The sequence below is a fragment of the Bufo bufo genome, chromosome 3 (assembly GCF_905171765.1).
Source record: "Bufo bufo chromosome 3, aBufBuf1.1, whole genome shotgun sequence".
NCBI classification, from domain to species: domain Eukaryota; kingdom Metazoa; phylum Chordata; class Amphibia; order Anura; family Bufonidae; genus Bufo; species Bufo bufo.
In genome coordinates, this window is record NC_053391.1 from 373,921,600 (window position 1) to 373,945,738 (window position 24,139).

At 41.1% G+C, this 24,139-nt stretch overlaps 1 protein-coding gene across 1 annotated transcript in view; it reads left to right on the top strand.

The window, feature by feature from the left end:
* The first annotated feature begins 358 nt into the window (after positions 1-358).
* LOC120993805 overlaps positions 359-24,139 on the top strand; it is a 198,675-nt gene continuing 174,894 nt past the window's right edge. The window contains exons 1-7 of the mRNA XM_040422271.1: positions 359-442; positions 5,694-5,837; positions 8,478-8,639; positions 14,252-14,367; positions 20,889-20,920; positions 21,509-21,609; positions 21,937-22,108. Of these exons, the coding sequence (XP_040278205.1) occupies positions 359-442; positions 5,694-5,837; positions 8,478-8,639; positions 14,252-14,367; positions 20,889-20,920; positions 21,509-21,609; positions 21,937-22,108 (811 nt within the window). The remainder of the gene's footprint in view (positions 443-5,693; positions 5,838-8,477; positions 8,640-14,251; positions 14,368-20,888; positions 20,921-21,508; positions 21,610-21,936; positions 22,109-24,139) is intronic.

Below are 24,139 nucleotides of genomic sequence, written 5' to 3' on the forward strand. Positions count from 1 at the left end.
GTTATGGAATGCTGTGATGTTATGTGCTCATTTGCATATGCAGCTGCCATTCTGCTGTCTTTTAAACTGTGGAAATCCCCTTTTATTGCCTCCCAGACTGACAACTCCCCACCCATTCAATTCTGTGGATCAATGTGAAAAGAGCCCAAGATCAGCTTTAGTATACTAGATGGGCATCTGTAGTAAAGTGGCCATACAGTGAATCTCCTATCTATCTATCTATCTACTTATCCATCTGGAGGTGCTGGTTCATTCTTTGTTTATTTCTATTGTGGCGATGTGTACAGTAAAAGTCCTGGAAGGGGTGTATATCTCACCCAGGGTCCTCAACTGGGTGAGATAAGTAAAATCCAGGAGGATGGCACTGGCTTCAGCAAACATAGTTGCTGGAGCAATTTGTTTTGTTGGAGTACAAGCGCTGGATTTTATTTGGACTTGGAAGGTAGGTTTGGTAGTGGGACCTTCCCAGTCCACCCCCCATTCCATGGCAGATTTTCCTCTAGCCTGAGGTCATCGCAGGTGAAGCCTGCTGTAATCAAGGAGGAATAAAACCCAACCTCTGTGTGTCAGTCTAGGGAGAGAAAGACTTGGAAACAGAGGCCTAGTGATGCTCTGGGTGGTCTCAGCCAGGAGGGCTGAGGGGCCATGAGCCTGTGTCTAGCCTTATCTCTTCCATGTCTGGAATTGTGTCTGATGAGCAGACCTGCTAAGGCTTGGAGCCTGAGACCCTGTGATTTGAGGTGAGTCAGGGAAAACTACTTTGTATTTAGTTAGAGCCCAGACGGGCAGGTGTTTATTTTATGCTATTGTATGTGCGGGTGCTGAAGTGCCAAAATAAAGCACCAGTTTGGACATTAAACACTGTTGTTTGTGAAGAAGTCTGTAACTGCGACCCCCTGAGAGAGAGATCGATCCCTTACACTATGTATATAGGGGAACAGGCATCCCCTGCAGAAACCTAGCACTCCCGCCCACCTGCGTGTTGCTTTTAATCAGGAATATCACAAATGATCTAGAATCTTGTAGGTTACAAGCATGTGTTAGTCCCCTTGCAGACGTGGATGTGTCACGATGAGAGTCCGCAGGGCAGCTCCCGGCCTGAACTCCCAGCGCTGCCGGCGGTCACATAGCATTATATTGATTTATTCTATGTAACCCTTACAGTTCTGGAATGTATTGGATAACACTGACATAATGTTGCCAGTGTCATCCAATATATTCCAGAACTGTAAGGGTTACATAGCATCATAAATCAATATAATGCTATGTGACCCCGTCAGTGCTAGGGAGGTCAGGCCGGGAGCAGCGCTGCGGACTCGCAGCGTGACAAAAGGCTCATATACAAGGGGCCTTAGAGTAGGTCCCGTCTGCTAGAAGCCACCTTGTCGATTGGTAGATGGGCCCGACATATTTTTGATCAATAATATGCGCTAAGAGCTTCTACTTTGTCTTATAGTAAGTAGAGCAGTTATGCATTTTACTTTTTTTTTTTATATATTCACCATTTACTTGTGTCTTAGTGCATATAGTGGTGTGCTACTACTTCTAGTTCTACATACCGTATATAATAGCCATGGTAGCTTGCACCTGCTTTTAAATTATCCATCTGGAGGTGCTGGTTAATTTTTTGTTTATTTCTATCTAGCTATCAATCCCCAATAATGAATTCAGCCCCAATAGTGTCTGGTGTTCTTATGAAAATTAACTCATTGTGATGTCACAGAATGCCATGATGTCATGGAATGTTGTGATATCATGTGCACATTTACCTATACAGCTGCCAATCTGCTTCTTTTAAATCCCCTTTTATTGCCCCCCCCCCCCCCCCCCCGACTGAAAACTCCCCACCCATTCGATCCTGTGGATCAATGTCAAAAGATCCCAAGATCAGCTATTAGCTACTAGATGGGCGTCTGTAAAAAAAAGTGCATCTCATATCTATCTAGCTATCTATCTAAACAAGGCTGAAGAGGCGATCCACCAACAAAACGTAATAAAAAATAAAAAATTCCACAGCGCATCCAAAGCAAACCATGTGTTTATTCACCAGAAAGCAACGTTTCGGTCCTCTCAATGAGACCTTTCTCAAGCTCTCACTGCTTGAGAAAGGTCTCATTGAGAGGACCGAAACATCGCTTTCTGGTGAATAAACACATGCTTTGCTTTGGATGTGCCATGGAATTTTATATTTTTTATTAGCTGTCTATCTATCTCTCTATCTGTCTCATGTCTATCTACAGTATATCATATGATATTCACATCTGGGTCATCTGACGGCTCCAACACTTCCATCATTCTTGTTATTCTACTCCTGGAAATTATTAGGGCAAGCTTGGAAACATTGTGAATCAACCATGTATTATTGTACAAACCATTTTTAAAAGTAAGAAGGAAAACGCCACAGACAATTCAGAAGCAGATTTGAGAAAAAAAGTTAAAAATAAATTTGGCGGAAAGAAGGACTATCAGACAAAGCAGGGCAAAGGGAGTCTGCTGGCAGAGCCAGATGGAACATCATAGTCCAGCCACAGGGAGCAGATATGCCTCAAAAGGCTTCTCCAGAATTAGAAAAACATGACTACCTTCTTCTAAAGACAACAACCTACCTCTTTATAGATTGTGAGTGGTATTGCCATACTGGCCTATTGCCTTCAGTGGAGCTGCGTTGCCAAAAACTAACCATAGACATAGGTGTGGAACAGTTTTTTGAAAGAAAATCTTGCAAATCCTTGCAAACTTTTTAATTCATTCTGGGTATGAGACAGCATAGAAGACAATTTTTTCATAATATACCTGGATACTCAGCTGATAAACAGTATTTCTACAGTTTTCCTAGTTGACCTTTTTATGTGTTTACACTAGATAATTGTTGTAACTCTACACGGCGACTTTTTGTAGCATGACTTATTCATTTTAACTATTGAACTACAGCTCAGTCCAAATGAATGTATTAAATTGAATGCAATCTTGTGGACTGCAGCTGTAGTTCAACAGTTAAAATCGATTAGTCGTGCTACAAAAAGTTGCAGTGTAGCCCTAGCCTAAAGGGGTATTCTGGTTGTGTTCACAGGAAAGGTAATAACTATGGATCAGTGGGGGGTGCTACCGCTCGGACCTCCACCAATCACAAGAATAGGGACCCTTTACCTATGGGGTCCTCCAAAATTCATGAAGTGACAGGTCGAGCATGTGCATTACCGATCCAGCTGCTGCATTTATCTCTATGGGAGTTCCATAGATAGACAAGTACTGTTCTCAGAGATGGTCCTGGAGCTAGACAGTGCTCGGCTATTTCTGAAACTCCCATAAATGCATGCAAGACCTGCTGGTCCTTTCATTTTAAGGGGCCCCCTGGAGTACAGGATCCCTATTCTTGTGATTGGTGGGGATCTCAGTGGTAAGACCCCTGCTGATCTAATAGTTATCCACTGTCCTGTGGATAGAGGATAACTTTATTTAACAGTAATACCCCTTTAAGCACATCATTTCATTGTGTTTCTGGATTGGTTTGGAAAACAGTCCATTATAAAGCTGTGTTTGACTCTCAGAAAATGGTGGGGAAAAAAAGATTTTTTTATTCTGCAAAAGTAGTAAACATATAAAATGGATACATTTGGTATCACCATAATTGTAACCACAGAATAAAGATACCATGTTATTTATTCTACAGTGAACATTATAAAAAGAACTCCCCCCCCCCAAAAGAAAATGATATAATTGCAGTTCTTTCCATTACTGTATATAGTACAGTATATGTCCTCCAAAAATCATACTGTATGTCTACATTGACAGAAAGTAATAAAGATATGGCTTCCGCTATATGTCCTCCAAAAATCATACTGTATGTCTACATTGACAGAAAGTAATAAAGGTATGGCTTCCAGAATGTGGAGATGAAAAAAAAAAGTAAAAAAAAATAAAATCACTGCATTCTTAAAATGGTCTTAACCTTTTGTTTTTCAATCTGCACACCAGCCAGCTGTACCTGTGGAAAATCTATACTCGCCTGCTCCCCTCCGCTCCATTCTGGCTCTCTGTCTCCTTTCACCGGTCTGGTATCCCTCTGTCAACTTCCAATGGGGTCATGTTTCCCAATGCAGCCAATGACTGGCCCTCCCTGCAGGGTCACATGCCACTTAGGAACATGTCACACTAGGACAGTCATTGGCTGCAGCGGCACACATGTTTCTGAGATACAGGGCTAAAAATCAGTCTGTTTGCAGTTTCTGTTTTCTTTGAATCCCATCATCTGACAGCTCATGTGTAGCTCTTCTCTCTAATCCCCTGACCTCATAAACACTTATTTATTTAAAGGGTTTCTGTCATCAGAAAAATCGTTAGGTATCTGGCTGACATTAGCAATGTGCTAATGTCAGCAGTACATAACAGTATGATTTTTAACTCCCTGCCTGCCGCCGTTCCCTCAAACTAAAGAGTTTTATAATATGCTAATGACCCTCTAGGCGCTAGTGGGGCATTTCTGCAGCAGCACCCTTTGGCACGCCCATGTCTAGTTGATTGACGTCCTAGTTCTCCTCAGTGCCCCGTAAATCCCGCACCTGCGCCGTACCGTTTAGTATTCGGTGCAGGCACAGTGAGTGAAGGACGCTCTCCTGCTGCCGGCTTCTTTCACTGCGCCTGCGCCGAATACTAAACGGGACGGCGCAGGCGCGGGATTTATGGGGCACTGAGGAGAACTAGGACGTCAATCAACTGGACATGGGCGTGCCAAAGGGTGAGAAGACGGAGCCTCTAGATGCTGCAGCAACGCCCCACTAGCATCTAGAGGCTCATTTGAATATTATAAAAGTCTTTATAACGGCGGCAGGCAGGGAGTTATAAAGCATACAGTTATGTACTGCTGACATTAGCAGATTGCTAACGTCAGCCAGATACATAACGATTTTTCTGATGACAGAAACCCTTTAAAAATTGAGCTATAATTAGTGTTTATGAGGTCAGGAGATCAAAGATAAGAGCGACACATGAGCCATCAAATGACGGAATTCAAAAGAACTGAACATTTTAAATAAAGACCTAAGTGATTTTTAGCCCAAAACGAGTAAAAAGCAATAATAAAAAAAATTGACCCAAAGCTGGATTTAAAACCCAAACTAGGCGCTTCTTTAAAAGGTTAAAGGGGTTGTATGAGATTAAAAAAGAATGTTATTTTTCCCAGAAACAGCTCTATTTTAATCCATAGGCTGCACTGCAACTAAAGCTCATGGACAAGAGTGGAACCATTTCTGGATAAAAGCAGGCCCTTATTTCTAATCTCATAGAACCAGAGCATTCAGTGATAGGTTCAGCTGCGTCCTGAATTGGTGTATTATCAGTTTAGGCTAAAATGCTAAATCTGTAATTATATTCTAATATCTTCTTAATAGCATGCAGCTGTATCATTTTGTTTTCCTGTATATAACTAGGTTTTTTTACAACTTTTCTTCCACTGCAGTAAGGATAATGAGCATCTTCACTGCACAGAATGAACTATGCACAGCTCTAATGAAATAAATTGCAATCTGAACATACTTAATTTTGCAGAACATAATATATTTTGATGATAACAGCAGAGAACATTGGTAGTTTCTAATTTTATTTTAATGCAAACGTCTTTGCAATGCCTACTATCTGAGTGATATGTTCAAAATAAGAATAATTTGCAGGTGGCAATGTTCTCCTTCTGTCTTTAGGATTTCTTAGTAGAACTGATAGCTAGAGAAAGAGAAGAAGCTCTGAAACTTTACGCAAGTAGCTACAAGCCTCAAAGCCTTTCTAACTTCCATGAGGAACACTTGGCAAGTCCAATCATCTTCCTTAGAAAATGGATGGGCGAGGTAAGAACAATTGGGGGCAATCAGAAAATCTCATAGAGAGGAAATCAGGTCACGTGGCAAGTGCCTAACGTGCAATACATAGACATTCTTCGTAACTTTCATAATGAGATGATAAATGTGCTCCAATATGACGACTCCCTAAGTACGACCAGATAAAAAAGATGTTACTGTATCTCAGTAAATTAGGGCTGTCACGATACCAAAATTTTGATTCAATTTCGAACACCAAAAAAGCCGCATGCATTCCACATTTTATGGAACGTCTGGCCCATAATCGAACAGTCCTATCCTATTTTTTGGGGGGACAAGGTGAGTAATTTTTATTTTCTTAACGGCGTTCACCGCATAGGAGATGTTTTTTAATATTTTAATAGTTTGGACTTTTTTGGACGTGGCAATATGTAATATGTTTATTTATTTATTGTTTATACAGTACAGGCCAAAAGTTTGGACACACCTTCTCATTCAAAGAGTTTTCTTTATTTTCATGACTATGAAAATTGTAGATTCACACTGAAGGCATCAAAACTATGAATTAACACATGTGGAATTATATACATAACAAACAAGTGTGAAATAACTGAAAATATGTCATATTCTAGGTTCTTCAAAGTATCCACCTTTTGCTTTGATTACTGGTTTGCACACTCTTGGCATTCTCTTGATGAGCTTCAAGAGGTAGTCCCCTGAAATGGTTTTCACTTCACAGGTGTGCCCTGTCAGGTTTAACAAGTGGGATTTCTTGCCTTCTAAATGTGGTTGGGACCATCAGTGGCGTTGAGGAGAAGTCAGGGGGATACACAGCTGATAGTCCTACTCAATAGACTGTTAGAATTTGTATTATGGCAAGAAAAAAGCAGCTAAGTAAAGAAAAACTTGTGGCCATCATTACTTTAAGAAATGAAGGTCAGTCAGTCAGCAGAAAAATTGGGAGAACTTTGAAAGTAAGGGCTATTTGACCATGAAGGAGAGTGATGGGGTGCTGCGCCAGATGACCTGGCCTCCACAGTCCCTGGACCTGAACCCAATCGAGATGGTTTGGGGTGAGCTGGACCGCAGAGTGAAGGCAAAAGGGCCAACAAGTGCTAAGCATCTCTGGGAACTCCTTCAAGACTGTTGGAAGACCATTTCAGGGGACTACCTCTTGAAGCTCATCAAGAGAATGTCAAGAGTGTGCAAAGCAGTAATCAAAGCAAAAAGTGGCTACTTTGAAGAACCTAGAATATGACATATTTTCAGTTGTTTCACACTTGTTTGTTATGTATATAATTCCACATGTGTTAATTCATAGTTTTGATGCCTTCATAGTCATGAAAATAAAGAAAACTCTTTGAATGAGAAGGTGTGTCCAAACTTTTGGTCTGTACTGTATATTTTATATGTAAAATTGGGTAAGAGGGTGATTTATAATTAATATTTTGGTGTTTCTTTTTTAACCTTTTGGTGTTTCTTTTTTTTTTTTTTTTTACTTTTTATTTAATAACTATTTCCCCCTTAGGGGCTGTAACCTGGGATCTTTTGATCCCTTTCCTATTCACCCTGGTAGAGCTCTATTAGGGTGAATAGGACCTCACACTCTCCCTGCTGCCCTGTACTTTGTGCACAAAGCAGCAGGGAAATTACCATGGCAGACAGAGCTTCAGTAGAGTCCTGGCACCCATGGTAACCGATCGTAGCCCCTGGGGCTCCGATCACAACTGCCACTGCGCCACCAATGTTTTTAAACCATTAATACAAATACAGGAGGCGGGTGACGTAGGCAGAATCACATAGCCGGCACCCGACCTCTATGACAGGGAGCTGCGATTGGTTTAGTTATCATCATTAGTGACACAGTGGCAACAGCCCCTCCCCTCCTCCGCCCCTCTCTCTCCTCATCGGTGGCAGCAGCAGCAGCACAGAGGGGAGGGAGAGAGTGCTGCTGAGGGAACATGGAGCGCGCTGTAGTAGCGCAGCCTATTATCGGTAAATAGAAAATCCCGGTATTGAAGTATCGATTGGGTATCGATAATTCAATACCTGGTGCAACCCTACAGTAAATGATGGGAAAATAGTATACTCAATACATCTGCTTTCATTTTACAACTTTCTGTACGGAATCCAACACAAATCTAAAATCTCACTGGCAGCACTACTGCTTGTATAATTTTATACTGAATAGTGCTTTTATTTTGCATTACATTTATAGACAGGTTTATAAAATTGGACCATATAGGGCATTTACCAATTTAGACTATATAGGGAGCTTCATTAATTTTCTACGCATAGAAAAGTCTAAAATTTTGGCACAGGTCCAGGTTTGCAGACATTTGCTTCCTTTCCAACACCCTCAGAATTCTTATAAAAATTGTGCAAGGTGTGGGCGGTCTGTGAGTGGGATTGGGCTGTCAGTGGGTTCAACATATTTAACAATATGTACACCAGAAAACTGGAGCACATTACACTTGAAATCTACTCCAGCTCCTGGGTAGAGAAGATTTCCATTCTCGAACACGAGCAACCCAAAATGTGCCACAATTATTATACGCCTCTTACTAAGTGTGGCACATCTCATGCCATGTCAGTGCAGAACAAATTAAACAAATTAAGACTGGTGTACAGGGCTTCATAAATTCCCCCCACTCTTCTTGTTTCCAACAGGGATTTGTAAATTCACTGGATCTGCCTGCAGTTTTGCTTATATGGGATCAGCTCTTCATGCACAACTGGAATCGTAATGTAATGGAAGGTTTCTGTCTCATATTGCTTATGTTACTGAAAGAATCTATCATGGCTGCCAGTGATTTTCCTGCAATCAGACAGGTAATGTAGATTCATGCCCATATTGGTCAGTTCTTTAAAGGTGTTCTTTGGAAATTCATAGAGTGTACTTAATAGATGCGCACTATACATTGATTGCTATGTACTGGGATTGTCAGCATAGTGCTTGAGTGTCCATACAGTGGTTGTGCACCCTTAGCATGGGGTTGAACTTCTCAATAAAGTATATTACAAGAGCACTTAATACTAAAACTATACAACCAAAAAAACTAGTTTGTGAAAATAGATAAGGATAAATTGCCGCACTCACCCTATTATCTTTCAGCGTTTTATTCAAAACATAAAAACAAGGTTGTGAATGTGGGAATATCCTCAGTGACAGGCGGCTGCCTGTGACTGAGTGTATGCCCGCATCCGCAACCTTGTTTTTATGTTTTGAAAAAAACGCTGCAAGATAATAGGGTGAGTGCGGCAATTTATCCTTATCTATTTTCACAAATTTGGACTGTTCTTTTACAAATGCAGAGCACCGCCCACAGTATCGCATGCCAATGCAGAAAAACTGCGGTCCACCCTAGAAGTAGTAGCAGTGCCGACAGCGGGACTTCGTTTTTTTCTCTCTATATGACTATGTACAAAAAAACAAGTTCTTGCCATAAGAAGTTAAAATAATGAGACAAGGACACATCCACCATGCCTAGAGGAATGAAGATTTCTACAGTAACATAAAAGGTGTTTCTTTAATGTCCTTTTACATGGACTGATATATCAGGCAATTAACGTAAATGAACCAGAGGTTCCCGCTAATTGCCTAATTGTCAGTGGAGATGAGGACTGCATTTCATGCAGCAATCACCTCCGCTGTATGGGGACAAGCAATCCATACAGTTATGCTTTGTCCCCATAGAAGATCATTGTTCTCTTCTGCACAGATCTTATTTTTGGTGTCGGTTGAAACACATGATCACCTGATGAAATAGCATTTGCTCATTCATTGGGTGATTACTGTCACCTTTTACACAGGCCAATTATTGGGAACGAGCATTTCTACGAACGGTCATCCCCGATAAATAGCCTGATTATGGGTCCATGTAAAAGGACCTTTACACTAAGAACAGTGAAACTATGGAACTCTCTCCTACAAGATGTTGTGATGGTTGGGTTCCCTCATGGAAGTTCAAGAAGAGCTTGCATTGCTTTTTCAAAAGATAAGTTTTACTGTATATACTAGATAACTGGAGATGGGCTGCTGATTCAGAGATTTTTAGCTGTTTGCCAAATTTAGAGTCGGGAAGAAATTGCCCCCCCCTAATATTAGGCAATCAACAGTTTTTTTTCCTTTCTCTGGATCAAAACTGTAGTATTAGGGTTCATGCACACGAAAAAAATTTGCGTTCACTATACTGCCTGTTTTTTGCGTTCAGTATGCGTTACTTATACTGAACCATTCATTTCAATGGGTTAGCAAAAAAAACTGAAGTCTCTCCGTGTGCATTCCGTTTCCGTATTTCCGTTCCGTTGAAAGATATAACATGTCCTATTATTGCCCGCAAATCACGTTCTGTGGCTCCATTCAAGTCAATGGGTCCGCGAAAAAAACCGGACACATACGGAATGTACTCCGTATGTCTTCCGTATCCGTTCCGTTTTTGCGGAACCATCTATTGAAAATGTTATGCCCAGCCCAATTTTTCCTATGTAATTACTGTATACTGTATATGCCATACAGAAAAACGGAAAGGAAAAAAGGGAACTGAACCGGAAACAATACTGAACAAAAAATGGAAAAACTGATCCGTTAAAAACGTCCCTCAAAACACTGAAAACGCCATACGGTCGTGTCACTGTGTCTTTCTTTTTTAACTAAATATGTTACAATTAGTGCATACTTAGCTACAGGTCTTGAGGAGTATCTGGTGAACTCTAGGAGACTGCATGTGCCCCTTAAAAACAATACAAGCATATCCTCAGTAAGAAAAGTGTGGCACTCACCAATCCTTATAAGCTAAGCCTTTATTCCATCACTTAAAAAAATGTACAATAGTTAGCAGGGAGGAAAGATGTCAGTTTTATGTGAACTCACACTTCTTCTGGCCTGTTCATCCCTGCCAAACGCTGTACATTTTTTAAGTGATGGTATTAATGCTATAGGCAGGGGCAGGCATACCATATGTGCAACCTATGTAGCTGCACAGGGTCCGAATAGGTAAGGAGGCCCACTGCCGCCTTAAAAGCATCCTAATCCATTCTAATGCATAATAGATTGCATGTAAGAAACTAAATTAATGGCCCAGATTTACTAATGTATCTATGCCAAAAACCTGTCTAAAAAAGTGGTGCAATTTGGTACATCTAGAGTTTCAACTTTTTTTTTCTGACATGCTCGAAAAAGGGGGCAGGACTTAGCGGGAAGTAGATGAAGCTTTGCAGATAAGGGGGTGGACCTAAGATGCGCTGTTTTGAGCCACAATTTTGGCACAATCCAGGCGTAAAAATCTTTCTTTGAGTAAGCCAACCAGTTGGTATAAAGTCAGAGAAAAGTGTCTATCCCTGCACCACATTTATCATCCTGAGCCACTATGATAGATCCGGTGTGGGTCTGGACATCCTGTCTAATTTTCCACCATCTACAGGCTTAGTAAATCTGGGCCTATGTGTTTCATGACTTATAGAAACTAGTGGATCACCGGAAAGACATAAGGGGTGCTATATAATGAGCTTTTTGGAAATCAAGTGGCACATATATGGTTCTTGCCCAGGGACCCTCAGCTGTCTGTGTCTGTCCTTGGCTAAGGATCGTTGAGTGTTGCATTTTCAGTTCTTATTGAGGATATGCTTGTATTGAATTATTGAATCTATTTTATGTACAGAGCACTAGCGAGGAATCCTCAGCATCTTAGTGTCCCATGTGTGAGTACTTGCTTGAATAGTGCCACTAGCACTTAATTGTTTTGTCCATTAAAAAGATTGGATGCCCAGTGGAATCCCTGCAGTACTTAATTTTTTTAAGACAGTATTTATGTTGCAGATGTCAATGAATCATGAGGCAGATGCCAGTTGTACCATTTTAAGGGGAGAAAAAATTATTTCCTGCATCCAAATCAGAATAAATCCTTAGACCATTGTCCTATCTCTTGAACTTGGTCAATGAAGCAATCATCACAACCTTCACTTGCAAAGAGTTCCATAGTCTCACTGCCCCTACAGTAACAAACCCCCTTCTATGTTGATGGTGAAACCTTCTTTCCTCTACATGTAGAAGATGCCCTCTTGTCATGGTTATAGGCCTAGGTGTAAAAAGATATTTAGAAAGATTCCAATATTGTTTATTCAAATATTTGTACACTGTAATTAGATTGCCTTTAAGCCGTCTTCCAAACTTATTAAGCCGGCTTAGTACTGCAATCCAACAATTCCCTTTATTACCTCTTACCCTGGTCACTCTTCTCTGCACCCATCCTTTTTATATACAGGTGTTCTGACTAGTGATGTTTTCTCATGAGCATCTATGACTCTCGCGTTTATTTTTACTTGCCTTGGCAGCATCTGCCTGACACTGGTTGCTACAGTTAAAGAGATATTCTGGCATTTGGCCGAAACGCATAAAAGAAGCCTGTAGGCTCACAGCACACAGAGTACAACACTATTCAACCCACTACTACCCGACCAGTTTGTGGTTTAGTGGAAAATAGGTCCAGCAGTCAAAAAATTTGTCCTTCCTTCAGTCAAGAATCCACAAGCTGCAAACTTGTCCCAAACATGGGGATAAAGGCAATCCAGGCCCGCTCTACAGGTGATGTGACCTCAGACCGCTATATATGAATAGAGGACCCAAATAGTGCAAAAAATACGGATAGGTAAAAAGCAGGATAACTTATTCTCTATACTCACAGATAGGTAGTAACAATCATATAAATGTAAAAAATGTATAGGCGCTGTTCGTCAAGCCCGACCCTGGGTTTCTCCAAATTCTGGCTTCTTCCAGGACATCAGAATAAGTCACAAGTCGGCGAATCTACCTATCTTTGTAAGTATGGAGAATAAATTTACCCTGCTTTTAACCTATCCGTACTGTCTGCACTACTTGCGTCCTCTTTTCATACCTAGTGGTCTAAGACCATATCACCTGTGGAGCAGGCCTGAATTGCCTTTATCATTGTGTTTGGGACCCGCTTGTGGTTTGAGGACTCTGAGCCTTGACTTAAGGAAGGACATGTTTTTAGGCTTCTAAGGAGACCTATTTTCCACTAAACCACAACCTGGTCAGGTAGTGGTGCATTAATTAGTTCCTCCACTGCTACTTTGCTTTAATGTGATTGTGGCTGGAAATGTAATTCTTTGACTACTGGTGTTATTGGGGGTATTTTGGACTAGTCCCGCGTTCCAATGTACACCATTTTGGCATACAGATTGTGACAGTTACTATCCTAAGCTATATCCTAAATATGTATAATTACATTTATTTTCTTGCACTGTTGCTCCCTGTGTGCTCCTCCTCTGCAAAAGAGTGGACTTGTCTTCAGCAGCACCCCAGATTGGGTTAGCACTCAAATTCTTAACTCAAATTTCTTAAATCCTTGTGTTATCTTGAAACAAAAGCCATTGAAAAGCAATTGAAGGTGTTTGCTTAGTTTAGATAACACATCTCAGAAATCTCTGAAAACATGAGTGTAACTCTACTACATCGGTACCTCTTTGCATTGCATTGCTGCTGAGCCTCTCACATTAGCCCCCACTTACAGCCTCCTATAACTTCTAGTGCTGCAACTGAACATGCTTTACCATCAAGCTGCAGCTGAATTACATGTCTTAACCATAGGAAGCAATTTAAAAGCATCATATTGTGTGCCATTAAGTGGTGAGTGATTTAGTGATGTGGGACACTACTGAAAATATTTATTTACTAGAGATTGAGTATTTATACTTTATACCCCATACTTTTTTTGGGCTTGTGAGACATATTTTGGATTCTGAAATAACTCTTTAATTTTACTGTTCACCAATATCCTTGTTTTTTTCCACTGGCAGTTTTGCCCAATGTCATACCATTTAGTGCATAATTGCACATGTTGTTCCTCTGCCCAAGTGCATAACTTTACATTTTTTCGCATTAAAATTAATTTGCAATTTCTCTGCTCGTGCCTCAAGCCTTCCCAAATCCTGTTGTAATATTATGTTACCTTCTCCTGTGTTGATTACTTTGCAGAGCTTAGTAGCATCTGCAGATATTGAAATTCTGCTCTGTAAGCAATCTACAAGGCCAATAATAAATGTGGCACCCCACTGGTGACTGTGACCAAATCTGTGGCACCCCACTAGTGACTGTGACCCAATCTGAGACTGTACCATTTATAACCACTTTCAGTTGTTAACCCAATTACACACAAATTTTCCCATAGTCTGAGCAATATTATTTTATTTCCCATCCTTATATGTGGTAAACTATCAAACGCCTTTGAAAATTCTAGATAGACAACATCCAGAGTATTACCCCAGTCCACTATGGAACTTACCTCTTTATAAAAGATGATAAGATTAGTTTGAAAGAACTAAACCCTCATAATGTGAGCAACTGGAGCAAGTCTAATTGCAGTTTCTATACAATACATAAAGTAATAGTAGTATTATCATTTTTAACATCTTTCTTTGTACAGATATTTTTGAGTGGGGGATATCGCTTATTTACAGCTGATATCCAGAAAGCCTGGATCCACCTACAACAAGGAGGATTACTTGCTGATGTCCCTGGCATGAATCGATTAAGACAAAGGTAATACATAAATCCAAAATAATATTAATATACTGTACATACATATTAATGTACTGTATATTTTATTGTGACGAATGGACACCTCAACATTATTTCTTGTTAACGTTTGTGGAGATAGCAATGGTTGATCTTCATTTGAACTGTATATGAAGGGTTCCAGTACATACTTGTAGTCAGCTCACCTGACTTCTTAATTGTAGTCATCTGGGTGCATGGAAAATATCTGGAAAGCTTCAAACATGATGTAAGGTCTGAGGAATATGGATTATTATTTAATGTCAGCCATGTTCCCACACCAGCCATCTGCTGTCAGATAGCAGAGGTAGTGAACTGCACAGGAGGGCCCTGCTTCAAAGCCCAGCCAAATGGCAGAGAATTTCTAGCAGGCCACCTTCGTTTACAATTTCTCACCTCCATTCAGATAGCACGGATCCTGCAGGAAAGCTTCCCTGCAGGGCGTCTAGGCCGTTCCCCAGTTTAATGAACATTATCAGACATCATGGCACCAGCGATTCATAAGGGATTATGAATTGCCCGTCCATCACAGACATAAAGCAGATACATATTTGTGTCCCTGTGGCCACGATGAACAGGCCTGTGGTCATAGTTTGGTGGTAGAATGCCATTCTCCCCACAGAAACCAAATAACGGTACCATGCTTGGACTCTACTGGTAGCTGGAACCCAGGCGGATCCATTGGTCCCAGAACCACCTCCCTGCGAAATTCTAGTCTGGAGCCATGAGCCCTAATCGGTTTTGTGGCTCATTTACTGCTAGCCCCAGCATAGGAGGAGTGGGGGAGTGCCCGCCTCTGGGAGGGGAGGGGCCAGCTACATGCTGCATACTACAGCCAAGCCTTACAGAAACCCATTATTCATCACCACCCAAAGGACTCATCCATCTGGTAAACTGACTTTTGTTCTGCTTAACCCTGTTGTACCACGCCATCTGTATTTACCACTAAGACCACTTTATATATGTTCTGTGTATATTGTGTTATGTCTAGGGAGCCCTTATGGCAATTAAATATATAATATAATCTTGTGCTGTCTGGTATCTCGATCACGAATCCCCACGTCCATGTTTCGGCCTAGTTATACGCTACTGCGGGTTGTCACCCTATATAATCCCGTTAGCGGACCGGGCTTATATCAAACGAGAAACTCGTGGCAGTCTTCCCGGGCTGAGGAAGCACTGTTTCACTGGGGAAGTAAAAAGGCTCCCTCAGCTTGTTGCCTCTCTGTGCCCGTATGGACAGGAGGAGTCTGTGAACACTGTACCAAGCTGACCTTACCTGTTCCTCAGGGACGGCGTAACGTCACGCCTTGGTAACCAGTGACTATATCGTATCTCGCTGGCTCTACGTATTTGATGTCCGACGTCAGTCGGGGTACGGTTTTCGTCACATAAGTACCTTACCAACTTACCTGCTCAGGCTCCAGCAGCGCGTTCCTCAGCTTCAGCCCGGTTCACTGAACCACACCCCCCAGTGGCACAGCTTCGTCCTTGTTTACAGGGAGCAATAGTCTGTTTCTCTCCGCAGTGTGCGTGCGCAGGTAGAGACGGGCAGTGGGCTGAATGACAGCCCTTCTGCCCTATTGCTGTTCTGTTTTGTTGAATGATCTATGGAGTGCTGGCTCACTGGACCAATCAGCTTCTGGTCTGGGGACCCAGCACTCTTTTTAAACCCCCTATTGCTTTGAGCCAGTGCCAGTGATAATGAATTACTGATATATAGGTTACTAGGTTCACATTCCACAATACAATACAACTCACTGCCTCAAAGGAATGTTTAAAACCAAAACTGAAGGGAAAGACCTGTGTGATCAGGTATATTCAGGCTAAAGTGATCAAAGAGGGCCTGGATAAGATACTAATCACCTCAGTGAAGTTCAGTGAATTAAATGACGTCACTGAGAGTATCTACATACAGAGACCCATATGCCCCCAACAAAAAATAACAACCAGTGCACAGTTGCATGTAATCTGGCCAAGCAAGGTTCAACAATCTATCTGTTAATTGTTAGCATAAAAACCTGTGGTACCATTCGATACAATGTCTGCACCTAACCCTCCAGCTGTAAAGGAAGTGAACGCCGAATCATCGGCTCAGCGCTTGCTGTAATGGATCATCTGCACCGCTGTCCTCAAGCTAACCCTATCTATAGCTCTATGCGTTTTGCCTGACTAAGGCTCATCAGGAACACAGGGTAAATTGAGCTAATACAGACAAACATGCAGCACGTCGTCCACCTTGTAATGTGAGGTGGCGGCACTAGAATGGCCGTGATTTCCTAGGATTTCCAGTGCTAGTGATAGTCTATAGTGGCTCACTAGCGTTTATTCCATTCTCCCTTGTTCCTGTATTCCTGATTTATTCCTGTCACTCTGACCTTGGCTCGTCTTGGACCCTTCTTTGCCATACGTTTTTGTACTTTGTAACTTGTCTGGTTTTGACCCATTTTCTGTTGACTCTGCCTTATTGTGTTTGTCTGTCTGTGTGTTTGTTTTTCCGTCTCTGCACTTAATAGTGTAGGGTCCGTCGACCAGTTGTGGTATTGCCGTTTAGGTAGGGATAGTGAGATGGGTCAGTTCAGGGCCTCACTTTCTTTGTCCTTTATTATACTTCAGACATTACACATGAAGAAAGGAATATCCAGCACTCCTGTGAGCGGTGTAAAATCTTCTATACTTTATTTCAAAACATCAACATGCATACATCTTCAATATCTTGTTACGTGTTTCTATCATAAGATCTTAGTCACAGCACAGTATATGAAGATAAAGGTGATCTAATTGAAAAGAAAAAAATGGCCTTGAAGTAAATATAAATAATAATCCATTTAATAAACCATTCAAAAATATGCCATCTCTTTCTGTGGAAAAAATTTGTGCAACCTTGACTGTATTGCCTGTGCATCCTCTGACAGAAACAATCTCTAGCAGATGCTTCTTTTTGTAAATGTACAAGTGTTTGACATGTAGTAAATGTTTCCTACTTTTTTCTCAGCTGTATAATGTTTAAAGGGGCTGTCCACTTTTTTGGCTACTTATGACCAATGTGTAGATAAACTTACCATTTGACACTTACTAATATAATCTTTGTTGATATTCTGTGCCGTTTGCTATATTTTATAATCCATTGTACTAGCAAATATTCTGTGCTGTCTGCATAGAAGTTCTGTCCATAAGATGGCCACTGATGGAGGGTCATGTAAGACACATCACGAAGCCTCCTCCATGTACTAAACTCCCAAAAGTGCATATGGCATGTGCAGTGCATTTGAATGGAGGAGACATCACATGGAAGGGATTTCCCTAATCACAGGATCCTCCATCAGCGGGCATTTTATGAACAGGTCTTCCATGCGGACAGCACAAAAGACTTGGCAAACAATGGGCTTGCCTTATGAAATATAGAAAACCGCACAGAATATCAACAAAGGCTATATTAGTAAGTGCCATATAGTCATCTCACAAACATATTGGTCAACACAAACCAGAAAGTGGCAAACCCCTTTAAGGCGTTTTTGCTTTATTTAGTTTTAACCATGCCTTGGTGGATTTACTGGCATTTACAACATTATTGTCATGTTGAAAGGTCCACCTTTGACTAATATGTGGATTTTATGATGGTGACCTGCCCATTCCTTGATGCAGCACAGCCCTGCGCCCTACCATTCCTACCACAATGCTTTACAGTTGGTGTCAGGTTCTGTTGGTGAAATGCTGCCTTTTTTTGTCAAACATGTCTTCCAATACTGTGACCATCTAACATTACCTCGCTGTTCTAGAGCACATTGTACCAAAAGTCCTGGTATTTACCTAGATGTTCATGAGCAAACCTTAGTCTTGCTCTGATGCTTTGCTGGGCAGCTTTCTGGACAGCATAATTAGTGCAGTCTCTTCCTAATTGTCAATCAGCAGTGGCAAGAGCTACCGGTAGGTTTTGTGATGAAATTCTAAGGTTCTTATACAACATAGTGCAACTTACACCTTTAAAGGTACATGGGTATGTAGAAATTAATTTTAATGAAGGAGAACATTGGATTTTTCTTATTACTTATACAGAGTTGTTCTTTTAATGGTATTGATTTGGCCAGTAAACTAATTAGAAATTGAACCTTTCCAGATACAGGTTTGTACTTTATCACTTGACTGCAAACAGGCGATCTTTGACTATATGTGTGGCTTCGAAAACAAATTAGCTGTACAAGTTATGATTTAGGCTACTTTCACACTGGCGTTTTGGCTTTCCGTTTGTGAGATCCGTTCAGGGCTCTCACAAGAGGTCCAAAACGGATCAGTTTTGCCCTAATGCATTCTGAATGGAAAAGGATCCGCTCAGAATGCATCAGTTTGCCTCCGATCAGTCACCATTCAGCTCTGGAGGCGGACACCAAAACGCTGCTTGCAGTGTTTTGGTGTCCGTCTGACGAAACTGAGCCAAACGGATCCGTTCTGACACACAATGTAAGTCAATGGGGACGGATTTGTTTTCTATGACACAATCTGGCACAATAGAAAACTGATCAGTCCCCCATTGACTTTCAATGGTGTTTAAGACGGATCCGTCTTGTCTATGTTAAAGATAATACAAACGGATCCGTTCTGAACTGATGCATGTGGTTGTATTATCTGAACTGATCCATCTGTGCAGAAACATGAGAGATCCTCACCAAACGCGAGTGTGAAAGTAGCCTTAATTGTGTCCTGGTAACACCTGGAGTAGTTACATGTTCAATTATTTAATGTTTAGCAAGAAAAAGTGTCATGGCCTACACAGCTACTCAGCTTTTTGACCTGGGTGGCTTGTTTGAGGGTATGTTCAGTGCTGAAAAACCTAATGTGGAATCCGCATTAGGTTTTTTGCATGCATTTTCGGTGAGGCTTTTCATTCCTGCCCATTTTCAGTGGGAATTTTGGACACTGATATCACGGGGAATCCACGTCAGCAATGGACAGGACTCTTCTTTATTTCCAGGGGGGCGGTTTTCAAAACCACAAGTAGAAAAATGGTGCTGTAAGGATTAACACACAGATTCCTCATTGAAATCAATGAGGAAGGTCATTGAATCCATAGAATCCTCTCCAAAATCCACACCAAAAATCCTCTTTAAATTTAATTCTGCTATTATGGCTGCAGTCCAACTCTGTGGTGGAGATTTATCAAAACTGGTGCAAAGGAAAACTGGGAATCTGATTAGTTGCTGGGGGTAACTAAGCCAGTTTTCCTTTGCATCAGTTTTGATAAATCTCCCCCTATATTGTTTTGCCCGAACATCTCAGCCACATCCTGCTACACCAGCAAAGCAGTGGTTCTGAGTTCTGCTGCTGTTACAAATGAGTCAATCAAAATCTGCTATGAATATCCACCCAGTTTCATCATCTAGGTTACTTGATCTACTTACATTTCACAAGTGTATTCTTGGATAGATCCATCCAGTTCTTTTGTAGATTTTTGCCTCAGGCTACTTTGTTCCAAGTTTCTTTTTAGTTCCAGCTTATTACTGGTATTTGGGGTGCTACCAGCTATCTATCACTATGCTCTGCCTTGTTACTATGTCTGGTTCCTGAACTGCTTTCCAGTGGATGACCCTTGTTTACATCCTAGACCACACCCTGCTTCTGGCTATGTTGCAGTCCTGTTTCTGTACTTGAGTTCCTGTGTCTATGCTCCATCTCCTGTGTCTGTGCTCCAGCTCCTGTGTCTATGCTCCAGCTCCTGTGACTATGCTCCAGCTCCTGTGTCTATGCTCCAGCTCCTGTGTCTGTGCTCCAGCTCCTGTGTCTGTGCTCCAGCTCCTGTGTCTGTGCTCCAGCTCCTGTGTCTGTGCTCCAGCTCCTGTGTCTATGCTCCACATGTAGACTCTGCTATTGGTCAGTTACAAACCTAGATCTGCTGGGCCTTTGCTATTTGTTCCTGGACTGCTTCATTACTTCACTGACTATATCTTTATTCCAGCTTTTGCTGTTGTGTCAACCATTTCTTAAAATGTCTTGACGTTTAACATTATTTATGCTAAAACTTGAACTCTTACCTGAACTGTATGGTCTTTGTGCAATAGAACATGTAACACTAGAGTCACTGCAGCTTTTGGATGCAGTAAAATTTTGGCAAAATTTTTCTAGTGGGGGAAAATGTATCCTACAGTTCTCACATGGTTGGAATTCTCATTGTTGCAAGTCGCAGCTTTTCCTTAATAGGGAAGTTGAGGTTATCTGACAGTTGCAAATCAGTTAGTAGAGAGTTGCTCACCAGTGTAAAAAAAAAAATAACTGTCATTCAATGACAAAGCAACATAAATCCAGGCAGATAAGGGGTGCTTTTGGTTGCATAGTCATATAGGGCTTGACATCTTTGGGTTCCACCTTTTTACTGTTTTACTTTTATTGTTATCTAAAAATTAAACTTAATTACATTTGTAATTCCACTAGGAGTACAGCTTATTACACTGTGCCTTGTAACAGGAAAAAAAATAAATTATTAAAATAAATTAATTAGTACTTTTTATGTGCAGGCGAGTCCGTGAACTGTCTCCAAGGCTCGAAGGTATGTAATGTCTCTTGCAAATAATGAGGCACAATGTTTTCCTATTTTCAGTGTCATAAATTATAAATAGAAACCTTCATATGTGATACTTTACTCTGAAGTATATGTATATCCAGACTTTGTTTATTCTTGTATTTATTGCTAGCATTATCTTACCATCACCATGTCCAAGTATTGCACAAACAAAAACCAGGGAAGGCATCACAGACAAAACATGAGCTCTATGTACCGTCAGCACAGTGGGAGAAAACCCCCACTGCGCCACTGTCTAGTAATACTCCTGGTATTCATTAGGGCCCCAGATGGTAGGGTTAGGCTTTGCAGAAGGAAGTTGCCAGGGTCCACTCTGGAGCGTGAACTAGACAGTGACAGCAGGAACGAATGGACAACAGGTACCAGAAGGTACCGACGGCACATAGGCATACATAACATAGACAGGCAAATAAAAACAGGGCAACTAATAACAGAAGCAGGAGTACATAGCAAGGAAACAGGAGTGACAATGAGCAGAGAAGGACTTGCTCCACCAGTAAGGGGGCCTTTATGCTGTATACATATATAGTTTTGTATTTATTTTTTTGTTTACAGGCACAATGGTTACTGAGAATTTTCCTAAAATTTTGCCTTTTGGTGTCAAAGATATTGTGCTGAAGATCTTTCCAAGGGATTACTCTGAGACATCCTCAAATGTAAGTTCTTAAAATTAGGGCCTATTTCAATGGGCAAATTATTGGCCCAATTACGGACAAAGGTTCAACGCAATGCAGCACATTGCCCTAGTTAAATAGGAGCATGCTGCCGACAGTCAATTAAACTGTATGGGAAGTAGCGATTGTAGTAATGATCATTCATGAAGCTAAATGAGTGGGAAATGATTGGTAATGAACTGGAGGAAAACGCTTCAGTTTTGTCCCCATTCATTACACAGATGTAAAAGTAGCCTTATTCTACTGGTGTTAACAATGTTTTTCCTTGCTAATGTACGGTACTTATGTGCAAACCTCTTCTTTCAATAGACTTTTTTTAAAGATTTTGATCCAACTGATTTAATACTGACATTATCGGTGTATTCTGGCCATGTGAAGTTACATTCCAAAACAAGTTCTGTGAAACCAATTCTACTGGAACAGGTCAATACAAATGAAACCGTGAACAGAGATATCCATCTGTTTCTGCTGAAGTATAATGGTAAGGTGTCTGTATCAGTAGAGTTGAATTAGCATGCATTATATTTTTGGGTTACATAGACATCTGCCTATGTAAGAACCATTAAAAACGTAATACATGAAATATTTTATTTCAAAACAAATATAAAAAGTATTTATTGTATTTATATTATTTTGTCTTATTTATTCATTTGCAAAAATACATGAGATAAACTAACCAATCTCAAGAGTTAGATTAGATATACAACAGTAGTCACTATCAGTCTGGAGTTTTGGAACTAAGATGTAACGTAGGTAAGCAAGAAATTGACCATACAAAGCTGCTAGTCTTCTGCAAGTTTGTTGAAATAATCAAACATGTGATGGGGGTCCAATATTCTTTCTTGATAGAAAAGATTTAAAGCTTATCTGCCATTTCGGCTGACTTTTCAGAATAAGCTGCCTCATATACACATGAGATATAACAGTATCTGGCCATTATGTGACGTGTATCCTGCATTTTTCTCCTCTGCACTTTTTGATTATCAGTTTTAGGGATGTAGAGTAGCTGCTATGATATATTCCAAATACTGCACACACAAAGAAGAGGAGATCTTACTCCCTTATATCTTTGTAGCACCACACCAGAAGTAGCAGCAGCATGTAGAACATTTTACAGCAGTTCTGAGCCATGTAATTGGGAATCTTCAGGATTACAGTTAGCTCGTACTCACTGTCTCTGTGTGTCTATGCCTCTGTCTCCCTACAGCAGCTCTCTCCTATTCCCCTTCCTCTCTCCATAGACTTCTAGGGGCAGCATGTAAACGCAGTGAGCTGAGTAATCGGATAATTAGTCTCATCTCTCAAGAGAGATTTTAGTTGCAATAGAGGGTGAGCAATCAATTTAGGAGGCAGAGGAAGAAGTAGCTAATAAAAAAGAGTTTTTTTTTCTGATGAGATATATTACACACTTTTACTATTGATTTCTGCAAGCGAAAGTACAGTGTCTATTTAAATAATAATGTACTGGCTACATGCAGTCACCTGCAGGAACTTAAAAGTATACAGCATACTTAGGCTAGTTTCACATTAGTGTTAAAACCTCTGCCGTAACAGCCTGCTGGAGTTCATTGTATCCAGCTAGGCCAGAAATGGCCAGAGCACTGCCAGGTCCCATTGACTATAATGGGACACTGTGGGGATCCATATTCATAATCTATCCTCAGGATAGGTCACCAATATCAGATTAATGGGGATTGGACAGCCTGCATTCCCGCTGATTTTCAGTTTCAGGCATTCGTTGGAGCCAGAAAATATATAGTGGACAGAGACGGAAACACAGGGCTCTTGTGAATGGGAGCATAGTTACAGTAGGCCGTCACCGTAAACTCTACAGTGGACGGGGAATTCCATTCACTATATAGTTTCCTGCACTGACAGCTGCCCAAAACAGGTAATCAGTGGGGTTGCGGTGTGTTGGATATGCACCAATCTGATATCCATAAGCTGCCTCTCCCCTAAGGTGAGAAGGCGTGAGAGTAGGGGCAGCTTATGGAAAGGTAGGTCAAGTCATAGTCTAGGTTCCTGTGCTAATCTGGAGTCAATCTTTTAAGTGCGATGGCTCCACCTATAGTCAGTATTAAGTGTTAGTGTTCTCTATTATGAAGCATTTAGAGTAAAGCATTAGCTTGTTAAAGTCAAAGCCCAGCAGTGCAGGAGCATACCATACCCACTACAGACCAACCAGGCCTAATGAATTAATTTTTAATTATAAAATAAGTAAAGTTACATTTTAACTTAAGTAGCCATTTCTCCTTAGGCTCTGTTCACATCACGTTTTTGTCCCACTTTTAGTAGTGCGAGGCAGTGACAGGCTTAATAGCTGCTAGGGGAGATTCATGGCAGGAGTTTCCATGTCTTCCCCGTCAGTCATCAGGTCTGAGGCAGCACCAGGTGCAACAATCAGTCTGGGATAAGGGCCCAGCCCAGACTGTCAGTCAGAGAGAGAGAGTCTTTGTGCAACAGAGTCCTGCTGGAGGCTCTGTAAGAGTGGTCTCAGCCAGGCTGGCTGAGG